Here is a 27,543-nt window from a genome sequence, read left to right on the forward strand (position 1 = left end):
TCCCCGCACCTCCTGTGCCAAGACGGATGGCCAGGTTGGAGGCTCGTGGCCAGGTCTCCAGGCGGAACCGAGGCCTGGGGCGGAGACCAGTCTGCAGGCGTGGAGGGCGGGGCGCGCCGTGAGGCGCTGCTGGGGGCGGGGACGCGCTGGATGCCAGGCCGGGGGTGGGGATCGGCCAGGAGGGCCGAGGCCAGTGGGTGTGCTGAAGGGCCTTGGAGGCGTGGTCACAGGGCTGGAAACCCGCCGGAGGGGAGGCCGGTGGCCATAGGCCGCGTCGCAGGAGGGGCGGGAGGGGCGGGAGGGGCACGCATCCTAACCTGCCAGTGGACTTTGCCAGTCCTGCTACGCGCCAGGCCGGATCCTAACCAGGCTCTCGCGCGGCCAATAGCCGGGCCTTCGGCGGCCTCTCCTGGCTCCGCGCGCCAGACCACACGCGGGGGACAGCAGAGGTGGCCTCTCCAGGGCAGGGATTAGGGGGCAGGATTGACGCGGATCCTTGGTTTTCCCAGGCTTCAACCACGTAAGGCGGGGCTTGCCGCTTGGAATCGGAGAATGAATTACACACGGTTCATCACGGCTGTGAGCGCGGCCAGAAAGCCTTCTGCCATTCGAGTCATGAGTGAGTGCGGGCCCTGCTCGCCCACTGGAGGGGGCGGTCCCCGCAGAGCTGCTCCGGGCGGCCTGAGCCCGGCTCTGCGCAGACCTGGCACAGAAGGCGCGCTGGAACGGGCACGAGTGTGGGCCATCAGCAGTAGAGAGAGGGCAGGCCGCTGTGGACACGTCCTGCTTAGGCTCCAGAGGGCTCTTCCGGGCACAAGAGTCGGGGTTCGGCTCAGCGTGCGGACGCGTGCGGAGTGGGGAGGGCGGGTTCGCCGGAGAGAGAGGGGTGCGCGCGGAGCCGGGCACGGACGGGCCGAGTGGAAGCCCGTCTTCTCTTACTGTGACCCTTGGCTTGTCTGCCTGATCACTCCGCCTTCTTAGATGCACGTGTCTATTCCTTAGTTCCTCCACCGGTGAGGTCGGCCCACAAAAAAGGCATCTTCTGTGTTTCTTTCGGACTAGCATTCTATCACTAGAAATCGTACACTTTAAAGTTTTACTGACTTTAATGCAGCATGCTGAACCATCTCTGTTTAGGAAAGTCTTCACTGAAAGTGTTTCTTCTTCTCCTCCTTATTTGTTGTAGCTGAGATATTGGGCAAGTCATCGAAATCTGTCCTCTCCCTGGCGACTGGAGCACCAAACCCCAACACGTTCCCTTTCAAGACTGCGGTTATCACCACAGACAACGGAGAGACCATCCAATTTGATGAAAAGATGATGAAGAGAGCACTGCAGTATTCTCAGAGTGCTGGGTACTGATCAGTAGATAATGTAACCTTGTTGGTTCATTTTCATGAGCAATATTCTACAACCCGCTGATAGAGTGACGTGTGTGTTTTTTAACTGGGTATTCAGCAGTAAGGAAGGTTTGGGGAAGAGCTTTAGAAGGAAAAATAATTGCAGCAATGATACTGAATGCCTAAGATGCCAGGGACTGCTTCTCAACCTTACACGACTAGGAGAGGGAGAGAAGGCTTTTGAAAGTAGGTACCATTTGAGCTGAGACTGGAATAAAAGAGAGAGAGAGAATATAGCTAGGTGAAGAAGCAGGGTAGGAGAAAGGAGGAAAAGGATGACCCAGGAAGCAGCCAGTTTAGGTCCTGGGGAATTTTTTTAATGATTATGTTCCCTTTCTAAACAGGCAGCTATGTAAGCATGTTGCCCTCAGTTCAGATGTATTTAATTTCATAAAGGCAAACTGGAACACATATTCTAAGGCTTTCCTTAGCTGGTCTTCCAGTGATAAAGGGTAACTTGCAGAGTGTCTATGAATTATACTTTATTAAAGCCTGTTTGCTCTGTGATTGAAGAATAATGCATGTTGGGTGCATAAAAATTGTATTGTATATAATGTATACCTAGGCTTTTCTTTCCATGATGCAAAGAACTTACTGAACCTGCACTTCTAGGTATCCTACAGAAATCTCCCTAAGGGAAACAAAAAATGAATTACGCAGTGAGAGCTCTAATGTAAAAGAAAAAGTACAGGCTTTGGAATGAGAAAGCTCTTTTAATCACCAACTGATTAACTTTATGTGGATTTCTTAATCTCTAAGTCTGTTCCCTTGTCTTTAAAGTAAAGATATTACTATCGGCAAAAAGCATTTGAGGACCTTTACAGTGCCTGCTATAAAGCCACCATCTAGTTCCTGTCTACTATTATTATGACTTTCACTACTGTCAATTTTTACGTGCATTTTATGCTTTAGCCTCCCAGAGCTGTTATCCTGGCTAAAACGGTTACAAGTAAAATTGCATAATCCTCCCACCATCCATTATCCACCCAGCCAAGGACAAATGGACATGTGTGTCACCTGTGGCAGCCAAGAAGGTCTCTGTAAGGTAAGACTGGAAGGAAGGGCACCCGCGGGAAGAATCCAATACTACGTTCACCCATACAGCCATCTCTCCCTTAGCCACAGAGCATCATGTTCTGTGGGTTATGAAGGCTTCCTTGTCTTCACCTAGAATCATAAGTGGAACTTAAAGACATTCACCAACCTGATTTCTCTTAAAAAGAGATCCCACCATCAATGACCCGGAGCTCTGAGTCATTAGGACAAGATTCCCATTCAGGGAGAACTCAACCCCTACCTGCAGCTTAGTGAGCGCTGCTTACTTTCATCTGACTCAGAGATTCAGGCTACATTTCAGTTATGTTTGTGGTTATGACATTTCAACGCATGACTTTTAAATTCTTTGAGGGTGTATCCTGATACTCCTGAGATGAAACGTCATTCCTGTGTGTGTCTGCTGGTGTCATCGTCCGTGCCGGCTGCCCCTTGTACCCTGACTCCCTCTTGGCTGTGCTTCTCCACATCTACGTATATGTCTGTGTCTGTGGCTGACTTCTCCTCTGGGTTACTTTCTCTCTCTCTTTCCCTCTCTCTCTCTCTCTGCCTCTCTCCTGGGTTCCAGGAACCCCACTGAGGTAACCACCACTGGGGGGGTCCCCCGATAAAGAGACTGCATATATGGTTCTCAGTTTCATCTATTTGTTTCTTTTCTTTTTCATGAATAATTAGTCCTGGATAAGGAGGCTCTACATTCAGTCCTCACACCTAGATGAAAGTACAACTCTTGTTTATCTCAAAGCAGAGTAGCTTTCTTGCTCTTCTTTTTTATGTAAATGTGAAAGCTGGTTAGTTTTCATGAATTTCCATTAAATTATTATTACATAATAATGTATTAAAGTAATAAGACTATAATTTTCCTCCCTCTATTTGGACTTAATTAGGAAAAACAAAAGGATTAGCTGCTGTTTCAGTTTTATTGTTGAAGAGAAATATTTGTGATGCCCCAGACAAGTAGGGAAAAAAAAGGACTTCAGTGAATTTCTTTGCTTAGGTGCCTTTTTTTTTTTTTTCCAGAAAGATGCACAAGAAAGTTTCTTCTTTGTCTTTTGCAACATCAGTCATATCAAAGAGGAAGAGAGCATAGATGGCCAAATGCATCAGTAACTCACTGGCTTATAGCCATGCTTGTTCCAGAGGCCTCCTGGGAATCCGGTTTACTATTTCTCCCACTTTGTTCCCCAGGATGGATATTAGTTTAGGTGTCCGTGTCTCAGATAATAAACAGCCCTCCCTCCTCATTTAGGATATTTGACTTTCTCATGTCCCCTAATGACATGGGAAGTGAATGTGATGAGGTTTTCATCTGATCCACAGATGATACACAAGCCACCTCAGTGATCTGTTTGGTCCTAGGATGTCCTGTAAATCCTGAACCAATGAACTTGTCAGAGGAAGATACTGTTTGTCATAAAGGCCAAAAGCCCATAAGGAAAAGTAAATCGAACATCCTAGTCCAAATTGGAAAAAGATGTCACATCTTCTGTCTCAGTGGATAATGGCCGTGCTGTGTGTCAAGAGATCTAGGTTGTTAAAATGATATAGGGAGGAGAGGCTTGACCTGGGGACTGTGAAATGTCACAGGCTGGGAAAGGATTATTCTCTGACTCATGTAAGATTTAGTCAGAATGGACCCCTCTGACTTAGGCTGGAAAAATCTCTTGTGTGGCTCTACTGATGTCACGAGGCATCATACTGTCCCCAAGATCCCCCGAGACTTGTGGGCCTTGTCCTCCCTGACCTCTGAGTCTCCTTTACCCTTGCTGAGCCCCCCTCCTTTCTGGAATGCTCCCCTTCCTCCTTGCCCTGCCCCACTTGCAGTGTCCCTTATGTATGGGAGCCCCGTGAGGCTGGGCCCCCAAACCTCTTTCCCCTTCACACACACACCCCTTCCCTGGGCATCACACCTGGGTGATCACGTCCATGCCATTAACTCCAGGCTCCCTGCACATCCACGCGTCCACCAATCCACCTGATCCATCCCAGGCTGTTTCAAAGGCCCCTCACACCAAAACACACTCATCAGCTTCTCCCTCAGAACAGACAGCGTTGGGGGTGTTTTTCAGTCAGTGGCACTCCTCCCACCACCTCCCCACCTGCACAGCCAGAAATCCAGGGGTCCCTCCTGACACCTCTCCTTCCTCGTGCCCCCTCAGTCCACAGTTAGGTCTGCTGGTTCTGATTTCCTAAATGCCGCTCAGTTCTCTCCAGCCCCACCATCATCAACCCATCCAGACCACCCTTACCTTTCCCAAGGACTGCAGCAAATACCTCCCAAATGAGCCTAAAAACTTCCCAGACTCCACCTGTACTCTCATTCCTTTTTGATACTTTGAGTTTGCAGCCAGAATGACTTTCTCAAATGCCTGTCTGGTCACCTGACTCCCCGGTCCCGCCCTCTACTTAAAATTCTCCCTGGGCTCACTTGGCCCAAAGGCCTCCCTGGGATGCTCTCTGCCCACTTCCCTCTGAGTCCTTCCACTCTCCTCTTCACACTCCACCTCAAGCCATTCTTTCAGTTTCTCAATTCTTTCAGTTTCTCAAACTGTGTTTCTCACAGTGAAAATTCTCAGTTCTTTCAGTTCAGATTCTTTCAGTTTCTCAAACTGTGTACGTATTGTCACCCCTCCTCCTACTCGTCACTTCCTCAGGGAAGCCCTCCCTGAATGCTCTAAGTTCCCTGAGTGCCCAAGTCCTCCTACAATGAGCACGTAGAGCCTTGGCATCTATACATAATAGCGCTTATCACCGATTTTACATATGCATTTATCTGAGTAGTTATTTGATTAGAATCTAGCTTTCAATGAACTAGCACCTCCACGAGGATAAAAACCATCCCACTATACTCATCAGTTTGTCTCCATAGGTCCTGGCTTATAGCAAAGATTTTTAAATTATTCAAAGAAGGAATACATGAATTTTAGGAGCCAAACCAGTTATGTGTATATATATATATTTTTTAAACCCAGAACGGAGGTTTGCAAACTGTGGCTTGAGAGCCAAGCCAGCCCTTGTCTGATTCTGTAAATAGAGTTTTATTGGAACTCAGCCACACCATCGGCTGACGTATTGTCTACAGCTTTCTCACCATAGAGGCAGAGATGAGTAGTTGCAATGGAGACACCAGGGCTCACAACATACGTCCCATCTGGCATTTACAGGAAACTTGCCAACTCCTTCTCTAGAATCCTAGTGAGCCCAAACGAAAAAAAAAAAGGGGGGGGGGGAGGTGTTTTCTAAGAATGGAAACCAGACTAACGAAGTTAACCTATGCTTCTTTTGTTAGGTATTTGAAATGATCGTTAATCCTGGAGATAATATCCTTGTAAATGAACCTATTTATTCAGGAACAATTCATGCTGTGAGTACACATGTCTACAAAAGGCAACTCTCTTTTCTTCTAACAAATAAGAAACCACTGCACCTTGAGAACTCTCTGTCCACTGAAACATAAAATAGCATCTTTCTTCTTAAACCGGAGAATCATTAATATATGCAAAATATGTGAAATGTACCCTCTGCTTTATACATTTCTCCTTACAAGGTCTAAATGCAGAGGTGCTAAAATTGGGTTGTGCAAAATCATGTCCAGATTTGTTAATATTCCACCTGAAATGTGACTTAATTTACAAAGACATTTTTTCACTACCATCTATATTACCACATGCCTGCTCTGCTGTGCCCTGGTCAGAACACACCACTGTCGGGGGCACAATACTTTTGGGTCGATGTGAATATAGGCTGGAGCACAGTCGGAGAAAAGCGACCAGAGTGAACAAAGAAATGGAAATAATACCATAGGTTGAATTGTTTTAGGAACTATGCTCTTTTCCGCAGAGAGACAAGACTCCATGGGGGCATGAGAATTGTCCTCAAGTACATTAAAGCTAGCCACGTGACAGAGGAGTTAGATTTGTCTGTGCATGTCCTCAGGTTCATAGAACTTTAGCCAAAGGGTGGAAACTACAGGGAAACAATTTCAACTCAATGTAACAACTGTCTAACCATCAGCCTTACCAGCTCTCTGAGGAGTAAAGCACTGCCCATCACTGCAGGGGCTCAAAGAAAGAAGCCAGACACAAAAGGACAAATATTGTATGATTCCACTTGTACTAAATATCAAAAATAGGCAAATTCATAGAGACAGGAAGTTGATGAGAGGTTACCAGGGCCTGGGGGAGGGGGAAATGGGGAGTTGTTGCTTAATGACTACAGGGTTTCTGTTTAGAGTGATGAGAAGGTTTTGGAAATTGATAGTGAGACATGCACACATTATGAACGTAATTAATGCCACTGAATCCCACACGTTAAAATAGCAGATTTTTTGTTATATACATTTTACCACAATTTTAAAAACTAAAGTAAAATAATGGCCTTAATCATTGGCTACTAATTATTCATTATTTTCCTGAACTCCAAAGATGTAAGATTACACAATGCCTGTAAATGTGAAACTTGTATCTATGTAAATAGCACGATTAACACACGTTTTCACATGCCCAAACAGAAACCAGTGCCACGCTGTGAGGGAATATGCCGACGGTCTTGGGTGTTTATCTCGTGGCCCAATACGAACTTGCTTTATTCATGTACCTGTGTTTTTAAAGTCTAAGGCCTTTTAAATTTGCCACAAGTAGGGTCTGGATTATTCTCACTTAGTGCATAAGTCTACGTTTGACGACTAATATGTGTGTTTGCATATCCTTTGAATAATTTTTTTCTGAGAACTTCACTCAATTATTGGGTTTTTTTCTTAATTTTTATTGAAATATAGTTTATTTACAATGTCATGTTAGTTTCAGGTATACAGCAAAGTGACTCATATATATATATATATATCTGTTCTTTTTCACATTCTTTTCCATGATAGGTTATTACAGGATATTGAGTATACACTTCCCTGTGCTATACAGTAGGAACGTGCTGTTTATCTATTTTATATATTGTAGTGTGTGTGTGTTAATCCCAAACTCCTAATTTATCCCTCCCCACCTTTCCCCTTTAGTAACCGTAAGTTTGTTTTCTATGTCTGTGAGTCTGTTTGTTTTGTAAATAAGCTCATTTGTATCCTTGTCTTAGACTCCACATATAAGTGCTATCATATGATGTTTGTCTTTCTCTGACTTACTTCACTTAGTATGATAATCTCTAGGTCCATCCATGTTGCTGCAAATGGCATTATTTCATTCTTTTTTATGTCTGAGTAATATTCCATTGTATATATGGACCATATTTTCTTTATCCATTCATCTGTTGATGGACATTTTAAGTTGCTTCCATGTCTTAACTATTGTCAGTAGTGCTGCTATGAACATTAGGGTGCATGTATCTTTTTGAATTATACTTTTCTCCATATATATGCCCAGGAGTGGGAACACTGAATCATATGGTAACTCTACTTCTGGTCTTTTAAGAACCTCCATACTGTCTGTTCTCCATAGTGGCTACACCAATTTACATTCCCACCAACAATGTCAGAGGCCCTTTCCTCCACACCCTCTCCAGCATTTATTATTTGTAGACTTTCTGATGATGGGCATTCTGACTCATCTGAGGTGGTACCTCATTGTAGTTTTCATTTGCATTTCTCTAATAATTAGGGATGTTGAACATCTTGTCATGTGCCTGTTGGCCATCTGTATGTCTTCTTTGGAGAAATGTCTACTTCAGTCTTCTGTCCATTTTTTGATTGGGTTGTTTTTTTTGTTTTTTGATATTGAGCTGTATGAGCTGTTTGTATACTTTGGAAATTAATCCCTTGTCAGTTGCACTGTTGGCAAACATTTTCTCCCAGTCTGTAGGTTGTCTTTTCATTTTGTTGATGGTTTCCTTTGCTTGTTGTTAGTAAGTCCCAATTTTTTCTTTATGAAGATAAAACATAAAAATACAAGACTTTTATAAAACTGTGTCTATAAGCAAGGCCACTACTTTCAGCTTCAGCCTCTGCAATTGGTACAGTATTGAAACACTTCCACATGCCTTGATGAGCCACTGCCACTATGCTCCCTGGCTCCCCTGGCTCCTCTCCTAAGACCACCCTGAACCCCGCATGGTACAGAGCTAATGCTGACCTGGCATGGGGCCCACAGGATGCACCTGAAGTGCCCGTGCTACACCACCTGTCCAATATTTTGAATATCACCTCTGCTTATAACTATTTTATGTATTAGCGTCACAGATGCTGTATGTGATGAATTTACTTTGTAAAAAAATTCCTTAATAAACTCCTATTTTAGGAAGCAGTCCCAACCATAATTATAAAGATGATACAGTCAGAAGAGGCTGGGTTATGCTGTGGAATAGCTGACCCCTTATCTCGCTGGCCTATGGCTGCAAAGTCCTGTCTTTCTCTCACACGCCGTGTCCACGGTCAGGCCACCAAGCTCTGTGCCATGCCATCTTCATCCCAGGCCCCAGAGTGACAGAAGCAGCCTCATCTGGACCGCTGCCAGTCTTAGAGCAGAGGGAACAGGGAACGAGAGACCCAAGCTGGGATTTAAAGCTTCTGCTTGGAAGGAACACCCATCACTTCTGCACGCAATTTATTGACCAAAGCCAGACCCCTGGCCAAGCCTGACATATATGAGCAGGGGTGTCTACCCTTCCTCTAGGAATTGACAGGGAATATTTTTGAACCATAATGGAAGCTTAACCGGGGCAACAGTGGAATCAGAAAATACCACCTCAGCCCTTGGGTGTAGGGCTGAGTGCAGGTTTGTGTTTAAGGGTATAAACGGTAACATTTTCGTTACTGTAAGAACCAGTGACTATGATATTTGGTATCATGTCTGAGTCTTGGGTTTTCTTTTCTCCTGTCCTCCACAGGTGCAACCACTGGGCTGCAACATTATTAACATTTCCAGTGATGAGCACGGGATTATTCCAGACTCCCTCAGAGAAATACTTTCCAAATGGAAACCAGAAGATTCAAAGAACCCCGAGAAAAACACCCCCAAATTTCTTTATACTGTCCCAAATGGCAACAACCCTGCGGGGAACTCATTAACAACTAACCGCAAAAAGGAAATCTACGAGGTATTTTCAAAGATTGTGTTCCGTGGCTGTGTTCTTGTTTCTTTCTGACCCTTTAGAAGAGTGCTCTCAAGTTCCTTCTCTGATTAGCCTCTTGCTCTCAAGGAAGATGATTTTTTTATTTTATTTCATTTTTTGCGGTACGCGGGCCTCTCACTGCTGTGGCCTCTCCCGTTGCGGAGCACAGGCTCCGGACGCGCAGGCCCAGCGGCCATGGCTCACGGGCCCAGCCGCTCTGTGGCATGTGGGATCTTCCCGGACCGGGACACGAATCCGTGTCCCCTGCATCGGCAGGCAGACTCTCAACCATTCGCTACCAGGGAAGCCCAAGGAAGATGATTTTTAATAAAAGGGTCCCCATAAATTTAAACTCAAGAAACTATTACACTCTTGCTATGAGGTTTTCCTTTCCCTTTGCTATTTTGGTTGAAAGAGATGTTACTGTTGGTGTAGTGTTAAACTCACCTCTTCCTCCCCTCTCTTCCTTCTGTCTTCCCCTCACCCCCACCTCCAATGCATCCCATGGCTCCCACCACCAACGTTATCCAAACCCACCGTCTCCTTGGCCGCCCGGCCGCCCTCCCGGACCCCGTGACTTCCCCCCTCCTCACAGCTCCCGCCCCCGGCTCGTGGCGTCCTTCCTGCTCAAGTGTAGATCTACAACCCCTCCTCCAGCTGCTTCCCTGCACTTAAAACAAGATCAGAGTCCTTCACCTGCCACACACAGTTATGCGACCTGGGCCTCGGTTCTCAGGTCTCTCACATCCTTCTTGTTGCAGCTACAGAGCCTTCCTTCTGTCCCTGACACACCTATGCCTTCTATAAACGTCTATCCCTTAAACATGCCAAGTATTTTCTCACCCCCAGGGCCTTTGCTCCTGGTCCCTCAGTCTAAAATCTTCTGCCCTGTCATCTGCACACCTGGTCCTTCCTGCCGGCCTGAGCTCTCCTGGAGCTTCCATGTCACTCTCTCTCTCTCAGACATCCACCCTCTTTAACCTTCTGCCCAGCCCTCAAAACCTCCCTCCTGACCCTCTGTTCACTATCCACTGGCTCACGTTCCTTCTGTCTTTCCCACCAGATCGTAAGTTCCCTGAGGACAGAGCTTTTAGGGCTGGCTCCTGTCCTCCTAGGACACGGAGCCCTCAGTAGCTTCTTGGATGAATGAATGAATGAGTACAAAGAACTGTGGTTCCAAGTGATTTTCATCTTCGAGCGCTCTGAAGAAATAAATATGCTCCTTTAACCTTTTTTAGCTCGCAAGAAAATACGACTTCCTCATCATAGAAGACGATCCTTACTATTTTATGCAGTTCAACAAGGTAAGTGCAGTGTCAACTCAGCCCACAATCAGTAGACAAGTGGCTGTAAGTTACTGTGCTGATGTGAGTTTAGCCGGGCTGCCGAGCATTTTCACCTCTGGTATTACTGCTCTTTCCAGAAATTCCTTTCCTTTAGAATAGCGGCTGGCTCTCTGTGCCAGGCACGTGGAGGGTCGAGTGAGTCAAGGGTGAGGGTCGTCTGGACTCCAAATCCAGGCCGTGGCTCCTTAGACATCGTGCCAGGGTTACGGAGTGGGTGTCTCCTTGGGTGTCAACCTCAGTCTCTCGGGGGTGGCTGACGGGCGGAGGACTTGGGAGGCGTGTCCAGGCGGAAGGAGAAGGACGGCCGCGCTCGCTCATGAGGCGGTGGTGGGCAGAGGAGGGGCGTGCCTAGCATCATGCTTCCCGCTCGCCATCCCTGTCACTTAGGGTCGGGGACTTTCCTGCAGAATCATGGGCTTTTAGATCCTTTCCCACTATATATGTACACCACTGTCCACGAGCACGGTTTCCCAGGAGACAGCAGTAGTGGTACAGACTCCCAGTGCCCAATTCCGCAAAATCCAACACTGTATTTGCTCTCAGGGCTGCACAGAACAAACACATGCACTCAGTCCCCACTCTATATCTACGGAGAAGAAACAGAACTCTTGGCTTTTTATCTAGTTTGCCTGAATACCATGTCTGCCTGCCGCCCACCTTCAACACGACCATGGCCCCCTTTCTTGTTGGCATTTACGTTTGAAGTAAATATGGAAGTTTCAGCATTGCAGACCGACTACACTGCTCGTCTTCCCTTGCACCTTTGTTTTGTTTCTAGTTGGTCTAAGGCTCAGCATTCTCTTCCTAAACAGCCCTGAATGCTGACGGCCCTCTACGTTTTGGTCTTTTCCAAACTAGTTTTTCTTAAATCCTTCCTCGAAATCTGTTCATCCTGGATCTCAAGCCTTGGGACGAGGAGGTCCTGTGTGAGGTTCCTCTAAACTCACGGGAGTGGCAGCGTGAGCAAGTGCGAGGACGTGTGTGTGTATTTGGCAGAAAAGCCGTGAAGATCGGCAGATACGAATAGAAGAACGTGCATCTCTGGTTCTTACTCCATTTCAAAGGGCTGAGATGAAGACAAGGAAAAGGATGTTTGTCCTACTGGTCTCCAAATCCATTCCTCCCCAGTCTCTGCACAAAGTAGGGATACGGTCTCTAACAGACTTCCCAAACCAACAGTATTTTTCTTCCATTTCAAGCCCTGGGCGCCGACTTTTCTCTCCATGGACGTTGATGGGCGTGTCATCCGAGCTGACTCTTTTTCCAAAGTCCTGTCCTCTGGGTAAGGCCCTGGCTGTGCCTGCAGGCTGCATCTAAAGGTGACAGAGGCTGCACCTCAGCAAACAGTTCTCATTTAAGATACCTGTATTCCCATTTGATTTTATCTATTAATACCGGGCTTTTCTACCAATCTGTCCCCAGTGGTCAAAGATAGTTGGCCATTAAATTTATAGCTGTAGGGGGACTGGTCAGGTTTTTGGTTACATATACGAAAGAGCACATTTAGAAATACGTGGTCTATTTTAAGTGTACAATTAAGTTTAAATGTGTATTTTAAATAAGTAGTTTTATTAGAATGTGTTAACTAAGTGTGTTTGTCCCCAGGTCGCAACTTTCTTCCCCATGAAATCACTAACATGGTATTAATTGTTAATGCAGGGTTGGTACTGTGCCTTTTCTCTCTTTGTGCAGGTTGCGAATAGGGTTTATAACTGGTCCAAAGCCCTTGATCGAGAGAATTGTTTTACACATACAAGTTTCAACAATGCACCCCAGCACTTTTGCCCAGGTATGGACGACTTAGGAAATAGGAATTTTTTTGAATCAGATCATAAAACAAAATAGATGTTGGCAAATAAGACTGAGTGAACATGACAGGGAGAGAAATCACTGATTGCATCTCTAGTTCCGCATGGACTGAATTAGGAGACCACGCACAGCAGATGTTTGCTCTAAAAGCCAAAAGAGATTTGAATGGACCTGGTACTGTTTCATAGTGTAGACCAAACTCCTTGAGGGTCAGAGATCTTATTCAGCTGTGTCCTGGCATCTAGCCCAGGAATCCCATGAAAACTGTGTTGGACTCGACAGGACAGAAGAGTTTTGGTGAAGTAACACACCGTTAGCTTCGCTGTCCTGGAATCTGAGAGCAAGGGTTCCAAACCCACATCGTGGCCCGATCTCTCCCTTCACTGCCCATGTGCTAAGCTCCCTACAAACAGCGGCTGGAATGTATTTTAATTAAATACAGTAAAATTATTTGTGGCGAATGTATAAATTTCTTCACAAGCTTTGAGAAATGATTGGAGCCATCCCTAAGGCAATCTTGAGAACCAACCATGAGGACAGGACTGCTACCTAACAACTCAAAAGGTGTAGTTTATGTAGAAGGGACATTTCTTTGACATACATTCCACAAAGTGCACGTGTCCCCGTGTTTTATCAAGTTGGGGACTTTTCCATATTTTCTGTATCTGTTATCAAACAAATTTCACTATCCATTTACATTTAGAACTTCCATTTTGGATAGTAAATCTCTGAATATATTGTATAACTTCATGTATCGACTGTACATGGGGGGGTTGTTTATTTTTTTGTCAATTTATCTCTTTATTTTGATCATAACATTTGTTCAATTTCTGGAACTAATTTTTTTTTATATCTTTATGGGAGTATACTTGCTTTACAATGTTGTATTAGTTTCTGCTGTATAGCAAAGTGAATCGGCTATATGCATACGTATATCCCCATATCCCCTTCCTCTTATATGTCCCTCCCACCCTCCCTATCCCACCCTCTAGGTGGACACAAAGCACCGAGCTGATCTCCCTGTGCTATGCGGCTGCTTCCCATTAGCTATCTATTTTACATTTGGTGGTGTATATATGTCCATGCCTCTCTCTCACTTTGTCCCAGCTTACCCTTCCCCCTCCCCACGTCCTCATGTCCATTCTCTATGTCTCCATCTTTATTCCTGTCTTGCCCCAAGGTTCTTCAGAGCCTTTTTTTTTTTAGATTCCATATATATGTGTTAGCATACGATATTTTTTTTTCTCTTTCTGACTTACTTCACTCTATATGACAGACGCTAGGTCCATCCATCTCACTACAAACAACTCAATTTCATTTCTTTTCATGGCTGAGTAATATTCCATTGTATATATGTGCCACGTCTTCTTTATCCAGTCATCTGTCGATGGACACTTAGGTTGCTTCCATGTCCTGGCTATTGTAAAGAGAGCTGCAATGAACATTGTGGTACATGTCTTTTTGAATTATGGTTTTCTCAGGGTATATGCCCAGTACTGGGATTGCTGGGTCATATGGTAGTTCTATTTTTAGTTTTTTAAAGAACCTCCCTACTGTTCTCCATAGTGGCTGTATCAATTTACATTCCCACCAACAGTGCAAGAGGGTTCCCTTTTCTCCACACCCTCTCCAGCATTTATTGTTTGGAGACTTTTTGATGATGGCCATTCTCACTGGTAAAATGAGGTGATTCCTCATTTTACTTTTGATTTGCATTTCTCTAATGATTAGTGATGTTGAACATACTTTCATGTGTTTGTTGGCAATCTGTATATCTTCTTTGGAGAAATGTCTATTTAGGTCTTCAGCCAATTTTTGGATTGGGTTGTTTGTGGGGTTTTTTTGATATTGAGCTGCATTAGCTGCTTGTATATTTGGAGATTAATCCTTTGTCAGTTGCTTCATTTGCCAATATTTTCTCCCATTCTGAGGGTTGTCTTTTTGTCTTGTTTATGATTTCCTTTGCTGTGCAAAAGCTTTAAGTTTCATTAGGTCCCATTTGTTTATCTTTGTTTTTATTTCCATTCCTCTAGGAGGTGGGTCAAAAAGGATCTTGCTGTGATTTATGTCAAACAGTGTTCTTCCTATGTTTTCCTCTAAGAGTTTTATAGTGTCTGGCCTTACATTTAGGTCTTTAATCTATTTTGAGTTTATTTTTGTGTATGGTGTTAGGAAGTGTTCTAATTTCATTCTTTTACATGTAGCTGTCCAGTTTTCCCAGCACCACTTATTGAAGAGGCTGTCTTTTCTCCATTGTATACTCTTGCCTCCTTTGTCAAAGATAAGGTGTCATATGTGCATAGGTTTATCTCTGGGCTTTCTATCCTGGTCCATTGATCTATATTTCTGGTTTTGTGCCAGTACCATACTGTCTTGATTACTGTAGCTTTGTAGTATAGTCTGAAGTCAGGGAGCCTGATTCCTCCAGCTCCATTTTTCATTCTCAAGATTGCTTTGACTATTCAGGGTCTTTTGTATTTCCATACACATTGTGAAATTTTTTGTTCTAGTTCTGTGAAAAATGCCATTGGTAGTTTGATAGGGATTGCATTGAATCTGTAGATTGCTTTGGGTAGTGTAGTCACTTTCACAATGTTGATTCTTCCAATCCAAGAACATGGTATATCTCTCCATCTGTTTGTATCATCTTTAATTTCTTTCATCAGTGTCTTATAGCTTTCTGCATACAGGTCTTTTGTCCCCTTAGGTTGGTTTATTCCTAGGAGTGTAAATTGGAGTGTTTCTTTAATTTCTCTTTCAAATTTTTCATCATTAGTGCATAGGAATGCAAGAGATTTCTGTGCATTAACTTTTTATCCTGCTACTTTACCAAATTCATTGATTAGCTCTGGTAGTTTTTTGGTAGCATCTTTAGGATTCTCTATGTATAGTATCATGTCATCTGCAAACAGTGACAGCTTTACTTCTTATTTTCCGATTTGGATTCCTTTTATTTCTTTTTCTTCTCTGATTGCTGTGGCTAAAACTTCCAAAACTATGTTGAATAAGAGTGGTGAGAGTGGGCATCCTTGTCTTGTTCCTGATTTTAGAGGAAATGGTTTCAGTTTTTCACCATTGAGAATGATGTTTGCTGTGGGTTTGTCATATATGGCCTTTATTATGTTGAGGAAAGTTCCCTCTATGCTTACTTTCTGGAGAGTTTTTATCATAAATGGGTGTTGAATTTTGTCAAAAGCTTTTTCTGCATCTATTGAGATGATCATATGGTTTTTCTCCTTCAGTTTGTTAATATGGTGTATCACATTGATTGATTTGCGTATATTGAAGAATCCTTGCATTCCTGGTATAAACCCCACTTGATCATGGTGTATGATCGTTTTAATGTGCTGTTGGGTTCTGTTTGCTAGTATTTTGTTGAGGATTTTTGCATCTATGTTCATCAGTGATATTGACCTTTAGTTTTCTTTCTTTGTGACATCCTTTTCTTGTTTTGGTATCAGGGTGATGGTGGCCTCGTAGAATGAGTTTGGGAGTGTTCCTCCCTCTGCTATATTTTGGAAGAGTTTGAGAAGGATAGGTGTTAGCTCTTCTCTAAATGTTTGAAAGAAGTCGCCTGTGAAGCTATATGGTCCTGGGCTTTTGTTTGTTGGAAGATTTTTAATCACAGTTTCAATTTCAGTGCTTGTGATTGGTCTGTTTATATTTTCTATTTCTTCCTGGTTCAGTCTCAGAAGGTGGTGCTTTTCTAAGAATTTGTCCATTTCTTCCAGGTTGTCCATTTTATTGGCATAGAGTTGCTTGTAGTAGTCTGTTAGGATGCTTGTATTTCTGCGCTGTCTGTTGTAACTTCTTCTTTTTCATTTCTAATTTTATTGAGTCCTCTCCCTCTTCTCCTTGATAAGTCTGGCTAATGGTTTATCAATTTTGTTTATCTTCTCAAAGAACCAGCTTTTAGTTTTATTGATCTTTGCTATTCTTTTCTTCTTGTTTACTTGAGATTTTTCTTGTTTCTTGAGGTGAGATTGAACTTAGTATGATTTTAGGCAGCCTCTCTGCTAATGGGAGGGGTTGTGCCCCTGTCTTTCTAGTTGTTTGGCATGGGGCATCCAGCACTAGAGCTTGCTGGCCATTGGGTAGAGGTGGGTCTTAGCATTGAGACAGAGATCTCTGAGAGAGCTCTTGCCAATTGATATTACGTGCAGCCAGGAAGTCTCTGGTGGTCCAATGACCTGAACTTGACTCTCCCACCTCAGAGGCTCAGGCCTGACAACAGGACGGAGCACCAAGACCCTGTCAGCCACACAGCTTAGGGAAGCCTTCAGCCAAACAGAAACATAGTGAACGGAGCACATGCCTGTAGAAACCCTCTGCGACTGTATGTGTTTTATATTTAGAGACCATCCAGGGCGGCAGTTATTGGGTGGATCTCGGACTGGACAGTCTGACTTAAGTCCAGGCTCTTTGAGGAGCAGTGACCTCAGGAAAGTTAACTTCGTCTCGTGCCTCAGTCTCTTACTCAGTATATTAGAAATCATGACCTGCCTAATAAGGGTATTACGAAGATCAACTTAGCTTAAATACGTTCATATGGTACAGCAGTTTCCGGCACATAGCAAGGACCACATAAATACTTTGTTATTTTTACTATTATTCTTGTCATTGTTAATAATCAATCTTATTATAAATCGCTGGCTCTACAAAGCTTGGTACAGCCTGTAGCATCCTCTTAGGGTGGTTTGCACATGATCAAGAGTGGTTTGCTTTTACGTTTGGGAAAAAAACGCATTTCAGAGGATGAATGATGACCTTATTACTGTCTCATCCCGTTTAGCTCCTGGTATCACAGCTTCTGTACCAATGGGGAGAAGAGGGCTTCCTGGCTCATGTAGACAGGTATTGTATTTTAGGTTCCATACTTTACATAGAAATGGACTTCACTCTATTAATTTTCATTTTTGAATTATTCCAAAATAATGGAAAAACCACAATGGTAAAAAGTTTACCACCCAACAGGTCAAATAAATATGCTCTATTCCCTCATCAAGAATTCAACATTTTCATCAAGATAGAAAATAGATTCTTACAGAATGGACTCCAGAGCCTTTTAGTGTCTGCAATCAATGTAGCAAACACATCCTTTTCATTGTTTTCTTCTTCTAGGGTTATTGATTTCTATAGGAAGCAGAGGGATGCATTATTGGCAGCTGCAGACAAGTGGTTAAGTGGTGAGTGGAACTTACATCCTGTCCTGGGATGAACAGTAGCCCTTATATGAGTGAGTGATACACACCACAGAGTATTGTTAATAACCCTGGGGAAGGAAACAGGGTCCAGGAGTATTCTTGTCAAGAAAATGTTACCCTGTGAATGATCTCAGAAGTAAGAGCACAAACCCTGGCACGACTCTACGCATTTCTACTATAACTGACTGCTGCAAAGTAACTGTGGTTTGAAGAAAAACGACCAATTAGTCTAACAATCAACCAGCAATAACCTACTTAAAGTTAAATAATATCTGTACTCAAAAGGTTTTCAAAATTTTGCTCCAAATAGAAGAGGAATTGTGACATAACATATTCCTTTTCTAACTAGACTCTATAAAGACAAAACAGTACAATAGTACAAACTAAGTACAGTCTAAGGTGGATTTCTCATTACAGATGATTTGCCTTTTAATCATGAACCTCATTAATCAGTAGTATTTCTATTGCTAATTTGATTTCAAAATGCTTTAGATTTTTTTTTGCTATTTTTTTTTAATTTTTAAATTACTCTTTTTTCTGTTAGTTTCTGCTTTATAACAAAGTGAATCAGTTATACATATACATGTGTTCCCATATCTCTTCCCTTTTGCGTCTCCCTCCCTCCCACCCTCCCTATCCCACCCCTCCAGGCCGTCACAAAGCACCGAGCTGATCTCCCTGTGCTATGCGGCTGCTTCCCACTAGCTAGCTACCTTACGTTTGGTAGTGTATATATGTCCATGCCTCTCTCTCGCTTTGTCACAGCTTACCCTTCTATTAAGGAAGAAAGTAAAATGAATTACCCAGCTTTAATTACACCACCAAAAATGCCTTTTGTAGGAATAATAGTAAATACAAAGTATTCACTTATTTCCCTCATATCTTGTTCCCTATGTAGTCCTGGTAAAAACACAATTACTATCTTTTTGATAAGAGTACTATTCTACCATTTCCTATAGTGAAGTTGAAAAAAAGGTTTTAATCAACATCAAGGTTTTTTTTTTAAAGGTAAAAATCAAAATAACTCTTGTTCCTTCTTGGTTTCTCTATCCTTATATTCAGTGAAATATAAAGCCTACAAATACACCAGGAATTCCTGAATTTTAAGTACTTCTTAACTACATTGCAATAAAAACTTCAATTCATTGGACTTCTGAACGATTATGTAAACGATAGGATTTATTGAAACACTAGAAGGCTCTAGAAAGGGTGGAGGAATCCTCTTCTAAAACTGAAAGAGCCACATTTGGCTTAGGGACAGTTCTAAGAAAGGGAGGTGGGCATGGCACTGGATTTCCTGCACTGCCCTGAGACCCACTAAAATCAGAAATATACACGAGTCCCCTCTCTCCCTTTCAAACCCTCCCCTTACTTTTTAAAATAAAACTCAGAACACCAATTTTCAGGACTCCTAAAACTATATTTTTAAAAAATGCTATCACCAAAGGAACTTTTTTGGAAATACTAGTTTACAGTTACTGCAATTTGTCATTTCAGCGATATAGTTGACATCATCAAAAATGGTCTCGGGAAACATTTCTTCTCTTCTTTTGTTTGTAGGTTTGGCAGAATGGCATGTTCCTACTGCTGGAATGTTTTTATGGATTAAAATTAAGGGCCTTCATGATGTAAGAAAACTGATTGAAGAGAAAGCCTTTAAGAAAGAGGTAAAACAGGAAGAAAAGCTACATTTTTTCTTTAAAGTAATATCTTAATAAAATGGCAAGAGATATCTATCGTTGCCCACCAACCCAAGGCATAACGTTTGCCTATCGGATACATTATCTCCTTACTAAGAACAGAATAGATTTTGGGTTACGGAATTAGTCTCCTGGTCTAAACCAGGGGAAATACAGTCATTCAGCTCAGCTACTGATTAGCTTAGTGGCTAAGAGCACAGTCTCTGGAGGCACGTCCTTGGGTGTGAATCCCAGCTCCAGCCCTGCCCTTATATGTGGCACTGGATGAGCTGCCCTTCCTGAGTTTCATCTGGAAAATGCAGATAATAAGAATCCCTCCCTCTTAGGGTTGGTATGATGAAAGCAGTCAATATGGATAAAGCACTTAGACTAATACCTGGCATATAGTAAATGCTTGATAAATATAAGCCATTAGTATTTACAATAGAAGGATTTTTTTTCCTGATTATGAAAGTAAAGCATACTCATGATAGCATTATACTTCAGTAAAGCATAATGAAAAAATTTTAAATAGCCCATAATTTTACCACCCAGATTTTATGACCACTTGTGATACATTTTCTTGAAGAGGTTGTATACATCTAGTATTTTGGCTATGAAATTATTTTTTTATTAAAGCATAGTTGATTTACAATATTACATTAGTTTCAGGTATATAACATAGTGATTCAGTATTTTTAAAGATTAGACTCCATTTAAAGTTATTATAAAATATTGGCTGTATTCCCTGTGCTGTATAATAAATCCTGTATCTTCTTTATTTTATACATAATAGTTTGTACCTCTTAATCCTCTACCCTTATTTTGTCCTTCCTCCCTTCCCTCTTCCCACTGGTAACAACCAGTTTGTTCTGTATTATCTGTGAGCCTGTTTCTTTTTGTTGTATTTATTCACTTTATTTTTTTAGATTTTGCATATATGTGATAACATGTTATTTCTCTTTTTCTGACTTATTTCACGAGGCATAATACCCCTCAAGTCCATTCATGTCACAAATGGCAGGACTTCATTCTTTTTTATGGCTGAGTAGTATTCCATTGTGTGTGTGTGTGTGTGTGTGTGTGTGTGTGTGTGTATACACACATACCACATCTTCTTTATCCATTCATCTGTTGATGGACACTTCGGTTGTTTCTATATCTTTGCTATTATAAATAATGCTGAAATGCATATTGGGGTGCATGTATCTGTTCAAATTAGTGTTTTCTTTTTTCCGGATATATACCAGGAGTGGATTGCTGCATCATATGGTAGCTCTAGTTTTAGATTTTTAGGAACCTCAATATTGTTTTCAATAGTGGCTGCACCAATTTGCACTCCCACCAACAGCGGAGGAGGGTTCCCTATTCTCCACATCCTCGCCAACACTTGCTATTTGTGTTCTTTTTGTTAATATCCATACTTACAGGTAAGAGGTGATATCTCTTTGTTTTGATTTGCATTTCCCTGTTGATTAGTGATGTTTAGCATCTTTTCATGTACCTGTTGTTCATCTGCATTTCTTCTCTGGAAAAACATCTATTCAGGTCTTCTGCCCATTTTTTAGTCTGGGTTTTTTTTAAATAATGCTCTGCAATTATGTTACATGATTAAAATTACACAGAAAAGTTTATATCCTGTTTTTTTCACTTAAAATTAATCCGCAAGGATTTCTTCTAGGTTTTTTTTCTCCTTTTGTACTTAAATCATGTCTACTTAGATTTCATTCAGAGGCACTAATTAAGCTGAGACGTCTAAATATGCTTCTGTGTCGCTTCCCAATTTAGCAAATCAATCAACCGTTCTCCATTAATTAATTCCTTTATCATGTTCGTCACTCTTTTGTAAACACCAAGATCTGTTTCTAGTGTCACTTTTGTCTTGAGGCAGTGAGTACAAAGAACAGATCGTGTTGTTGTTGGCAAACTCCTGTGCTAGAGCATAAGAGACAGTCTAGAGGTCAGAACTGGGAACTGGCTGCCTGGACCCAAGAGCCAATCCACTCCCCTGGGAAAGTCACTCATTCCCTGTAATCATCATACCTGACCGCAGGACTCATGCTTTATTGATTGTTTTAATGTTAATAACAGCACATAGAAAGTGCTTAATAAATACTTAAATGACTTAACTCATATAAGTGCATTTTAGTACAATAAATCAATTTTATTACATTTTCTTTGCTTTGTTATCACTGCCATTATTATTCACAATATTGGATAAGTGGCTATTTGTTTGTATCCCTGAGCTAGGAGATAAGGATACAGGCTTCATATTTTATTATAGTTTTTTTCAGTTCCTTTTATTCATTCCATATAGCCTGTTGCATGGACCGTCAACTTTTCTAAATAGCCTCTATCTTTAGCACAACTCTCTTAACCCAGATTTCGGTCACCTTGCAAGACTACTGCCCCCCCTTCTGCACAGAAACTGGCTTCTGGCACATCCCTAAACTGTTCCCCAATATTGGTAGAAATTATGGTTTCCATTTCACTGTTAATCAGGAAAAAAAAACCACCTCATCTTCGGCCTTGAAATTTTCTCGCCAGAATGCCCCCAAATCATTTCATTCCCAGCTCACCTAACTTCAACAACCAGGGGCCAGATCTACACCATGAAAAAACAAGCAGTTTCTTAAAGTTCTGAATGTCATGATTTTACTAGACAACAATCTCGAAGACTTAACACAACCCAGCTTAGTTCTGACTCACGCACAGTTTTCAAAGACGTGGTCTATAACCTCTTCTGCTCCTGCCGTGAGTCAGAGACCCAAGTTCCATTTTAGTTTCATTGATCTTTTCTATTGTCTTCTTAGTCTCTATTTATTTCTGCTCTGATCTTTATGATTTCTTTCCTTCTACTAACTATGGGTTTGGTTTGTTCTTCTTTCTCTATTTGCTTTAGGTGTAAGGTTAGGTTATTTATTTGAGATTTTTTGTTTCCCAAGGTATGACTGTATTACTATAAACTTCCCTCTTAGAACTACTTTTGCTGCATCCCATAGGTTTTGGATCATCATGTTTTCATTTTCATTTCTCTCTAGGTATTTTTTGATTTTCTCTTTAATTTCTTCCACGATTCATTGGTTGTTTAGTAGCATATTGTTTAGCCTCCACATGTTTGTATTTTTTGCAGTTTTTTTCAATATCCACAAATCAATCTGTGTGACACACCACATTAACAAATTGAAGAATAAAAACCATATGATCATCTCAATAGAGACAAAAAAGCTTTTGATAAAATTCAACATCCATTTATGATAAAAACTCTCCAGATAGCGGGTATAGAGGGAATACACCTTAACATAATAATGGCTATATATGAAAAACCCACAGCTAACATCATACTCAACAGCGAAAATCTGAAAGTATTTCCTCTAAGACTGGGAACAAGACAAGGATGCCCACACTCACCACTTTTATTCAACAAAGTTTTGGAAGACCTAGACACAGCAATCACAGAAGAAAAAGAAATAGAAGGAATCAAAAGTGGAAAAGAAGAAGTAAAACTGTCACTGTTTGCAGATGATGCTATACATAGAAAATCCTAAAGATACTACCAGAAAACTACTAGAGCTCATCAATGAATTCAGTAAAGTTGAATGATACAAAATAAATACACAGAAATTTGTTGCATTTCTATATACTAACAACAAAAGATCAGAAAGAGAAATTAAGGAAAAAATCCCATTTACCATCACATCTAAAAGAATAAAATACCTAGGAATAAACCTACCTAAAAAGGCAAAAGGCCTGTAATCAGAAACCTATAAAATGCCGATGAAAGAAACTGAAGACAACACAAACTGATGGAAAGATACACCACGTTCTTGGATTGGAAGAATCAATTTTGTCAAAATGACTTTACTATCCAAGGCCAATTACAGGTTCAGTGCAATCCCTATCAAATTACCAAGGTCATTTTTCACAGAACTAGAACAAATAATTTTAAAATTTGTATGGAAACACGAAAGTCCCCTAACAGCCAAAGCAGTCTTGAGAAAGAAGAACGGAGCTGGAGGAGTCACATTCCCTGACTTCAGACTACACTACAAAGCTGCAGTAATCCAAACAGTATTGTAGTGGCACAAAAACAGAAATATAGATCAATGGAACAGTATAGAGAGCCCAGAAATAAACCCACACACCTATGGTCAATTAATCTATGACAAAGGAGCAAGAATATACCATGGAGAAAAGACAGTCTCTACAATAAAGGATGCTAGGAAAACAGTACAGCTACATGTCAAAGAATGAAATTAGAACATTCTCAAAGATCATATACAACAATAAACTCAAAATGGTTTACAGACCTAAATATAAGACTGGATATTATAAAACTCTTAGAGTAGGACAGTCAGAACACTCTTTGACATAAATCATAGCAATATCATTTTTGCTCTGTCTCCTAGAATGGAAATAAAAACAAAAATAAAGAAATGGGACCTAGTTAAACTTAAAAGCTTTTGCACAGGAAATGAAACCATAAAGAAAACAAAAAGGCAACCTACGGAATGGGAACAAATATTTGCAAATGATGTGACAGACAAAGGATTAATTTCCAAAGTATAGAAACAGCTCATACAGCGCAATATAAAGAAAAAAACCACAAATAACCCAATCCAAAATTGGGCAGAAGACCTAAAAAGACATTTCTCCAAAGAAGACATACAGATGGTCAACAGGTGCATGAAAGGATTTTCAATATCGCTAATTATTAGAGAAAATCAAATCAAAACTACAACGAGGTATCACCTCATAGCAGACAGAATGCCCATCATCAAAAAGTCTACAAATAATAAATGCTGGAGAGGGTGTGGAGAAAAGTGAACCCTCGTACACTACTGGTGGGAATTTTAATTGGTGCAACCAGTATGGAGGTTCATTAAGAAACTAAAAATAGAGTTACCATATGATCCAGGGATCCCAATCCTGGGAATATATATATGGAGAAAGGTGCAATTCAAAAAGATACATGCACCCCAATGTTTCATTGCAGCACTATTTACAATAGCCAAGACATGGAAGCAACCTAAATGTTCATCGAAAAATGAATAGATAAAGAAGATGTGGTACATATATCCAATGGAATATTATTCAGCCATAAACAAAGAATGAAATAATACCATTTGCAGCAACATGGATAGACCTAGAGATTATCACACAAAGTGAAGTCAGACAGAAAAAAAACAAATATCATATGATATCACTATATGTGGAATCTAAAAAAATTATACAAATGAACTTATTGACAAAATGGAAATAGACCCACAGACATAGAAAACAAACTTATGGTTACCAAAGGGGAAAGGGGAGAAGGGATATATTAGGAGTTTGGGATTAACATGTATACACTACTATGTATAACATAGATAACCAACAAGGTCCTACTGTATAGCACAGGGAACTATACTCAATATTTTATAATAACCTATAAGGGAAAAGAATATGAAAAAGAAAAGATAGATAGATTGATATACATATACATATACACATATGTATAACTGAATCACTATTCTGTATACCCAAAACTAACACAACATAGTAAATCAGCTATAGTTTAACTTAAAAAAATGAAATAAAATAAATTTTTTTAATGATATTTCATTGTTTGGATTTATATTACTTTTCTAGTTATGTTAAATATTTATTCATGTTTATTACCATTTCTATTTATTGAATAAGCTGTCCTTGTCCATTTTAAAGTTTTTCCTCTGTTTCTGTGCATTCTTTATAATATATGGAGAAGAGGTAGAATTCCTGTATTTATGTAAACACTGGTTTCTATGCTTTTAGTTTTATTGTACGACATGCAGTAATTTTATATAAATTGATTTTTCTCTTGTGATTTCTTTCATTGCTTTTTAAGTTTAAAAGTCATCCTCCACTCTGAGATTAGATTCACCTATATTTTCTTTTCGTTTTCTTTAATGGTACATCACCTGTTTTCCATAAACTCTCTTAGATATTCATGCTTCCTGGATATCATTTCTACCTTGATAGTTCAGCTCCTTGCCCCTACTTCAGAGCATCCTTCTCTTTAGCTTCTCCAGAGCAGATGGACATGGTGAGTACAATATTCTCTTTAGAGTAAAAGGAGATATCCATTTATTTTTTGTGTTTATTCTGTGAGTTACAACATTATTTGATATCTTCTTGGGTTTCTGCAAAATGGGTATTGGTTGGAAAGTCACAAACTACCATTCAGAGAAGTTGCCAGGCTTCTATAGACAAATGATGCGACCAAATTGGAGTTGAATTTTATTGCTTTCATGAATACATGACAGACCTGTTCAACAGTGTTGGCAAATTATCAACACGTTAAAAAGAGAAACTCATTCATTTCTTCATAGAATTAACATGAGCCATAGTACAAATTCATGAAGCCATCCATCTCTATCTCTTGAGGAAGGGTCAAATAGAATAATATGAATGATTAGAGTTAAGTAATTGCTTAATCACAAAGTCCAGCTTTAACCAGAATTTCAGGAAACCAAGAAGCAAGTTCCTAAGAACTGTGTGTCGGGAACCCACAGAAGAGCCATAAACTGAAGAGTCCAGGAAGTGTAAGAAGAGTGTATACTTATCCTTGGAGATGGGTTGTCTCCGGCTGTGTTCTTGATTGACTTCCTTTCTCATGTCATTAAATATGCTTTTCATAAGTTATATATGCATAGAGCTGGACAACTGAAACTATACAGAAGGCATGTGCAGGTGAGAGAGTATATGAAAAAAATAATTCGTGTTCTGGGAGAAGATGATGATCTTGAGGGAATAAGGATTTGAAAAATTTCCTGGGCCTCTAATGTGCTTTCGTCTACGTATATTAGTGGACATGACGGCCTCTGACCCAGATAAAACTGAGGTTAATCCTGACTTTTCACTGTCTGATCTCAACCTAAGATGGATACTCTTTGTTTAAATTTCTCAAGTTATGACAGACTTTTCCTAAACAGCATCCTAATTTTATTAATTCTTCTCTCTGTTCGCTTTTAGGCCTTCCAGGGATTAGCCCAACTTATAAAGGAATCTTTATGAAGAAATCGAACTCTTCATAGCACTCACGGTTTTCAGATAAATTATTTCTATGTTTTAGCAGGAAGAAATGATGTTGTCAGACTTACAGATTGGGTTTCACCAAATACATCATATCTGTAGTAATTTAACTAGACAACTTTTAAAGTGCCCTTGAATGCATCAGACTGCCAAAATATATTTATAATCCACATATACATGTTGATAAATTTTCAATCCACAAAAAAATATTTTTATCCTGGATTTTATTGTAAAGATTTTTGTAGTTGCTTTATCATTTCCCATAAATTTTCTTTGAAAATAACATTTTTACAGTAAATTATTTGTAAGCAATCATGTTCAAAATGGTATGTAATGTGAACTTCTCCTATTTTGAAGAAAATGTAATGAGAGCTTGTTGCAAAAATTGTTAGAATTTGACCGTTATACATAATTTTTAGTAAGAGTATCACAGACATTATGTTATGGCACAGAAATCTATTTAAAATAAAATTCTGAATCTAAACATACCTAAACGTCTGCCTATTAATTCTAAGTAAGGAGGAGAGATTAAGGACTCAGTAAAAGGTACTACATTGTATTTTTATGAAACTACACAACTTTCAAAAGCACGTTCTTATCAGTTACGTAATTTCAATCTACTAGACTCCTTTGAGGTACTTAGGATATACTTTTAATGATTTTCTTTCTCACCTTTAAGATCTTTATTTTCCCCATCTGATTATTAAATATATGCTCACTTAATTTTTTTCAAACAACCCAATAAGTATAAGGAATAAAGTAAAAGCCACTGGGTGTCTCACCCCCAACATTCAGATCCATCCTTATAGATGTTTTCTATGCATGTACATGTAATATGTACAAGGATGGGATCTCATTAGGACAGTATCATAAATACCCTGTATCCATTTTCTATTGCTGTATAACAATTTACCAGCATTCCAAGCCCCATCCTTGTAAGGTCATC

General features: G+C 40.6%; 1 protein-coding gene across 1 annotated transcript; it reads left to right on the plus strand.

Annotated features, from left to right (window-relative positions):
• Positions 1-298: 298 nt before the first annotated feature.
• LOC132523063 (kynurenine/alpha-aminoadipate aminotransferase, mitochondrial) lies at positions 299-27,085 on the plus strand. Its single transcript, XM_060153631.1, has 13 exons — positions 299-619; positions 1,187-1,355; positions 2,313-2,445; positions 5,743-5,817; positions 9,282-9,491; positions 10,745-10,810; positions 12,052-12,134; positions 12,545-12,641; positions 17,454-17,515; positions 17,783-17,847; positions 19,426-19,532; positions 25,507-25,608; positions 26,538-27,085. The coding sequence occupies exons 1-13, from the start codon at positions 553-555 to the stop codon at positions 26,577-26,579; spliced, it is 1,278 nt and encodes a 425-aa protein (XP_060009614.1). The 5' UTR covers positions 299-552; the 3' UTR covers positions 26,580-27,085.
• The last annotated feature ends 458 nt before the right edge of the window (positions 27,086-27,543 follow it).

Source organism: Lagenorhynchus albirostris, chromosome 7, assembly GCF_949774975.1.
Source record: "Lagenorhynchus albirostris chromosome 7, mLagAlb1.1, whole genome shotgun sequence".
NCBI lineage: Eukaryota > Metazoa > Chordata > Mammalia > Artiodactyla > Delphinidae > Lagenorhynchus > Lagenorhynchus albirostris.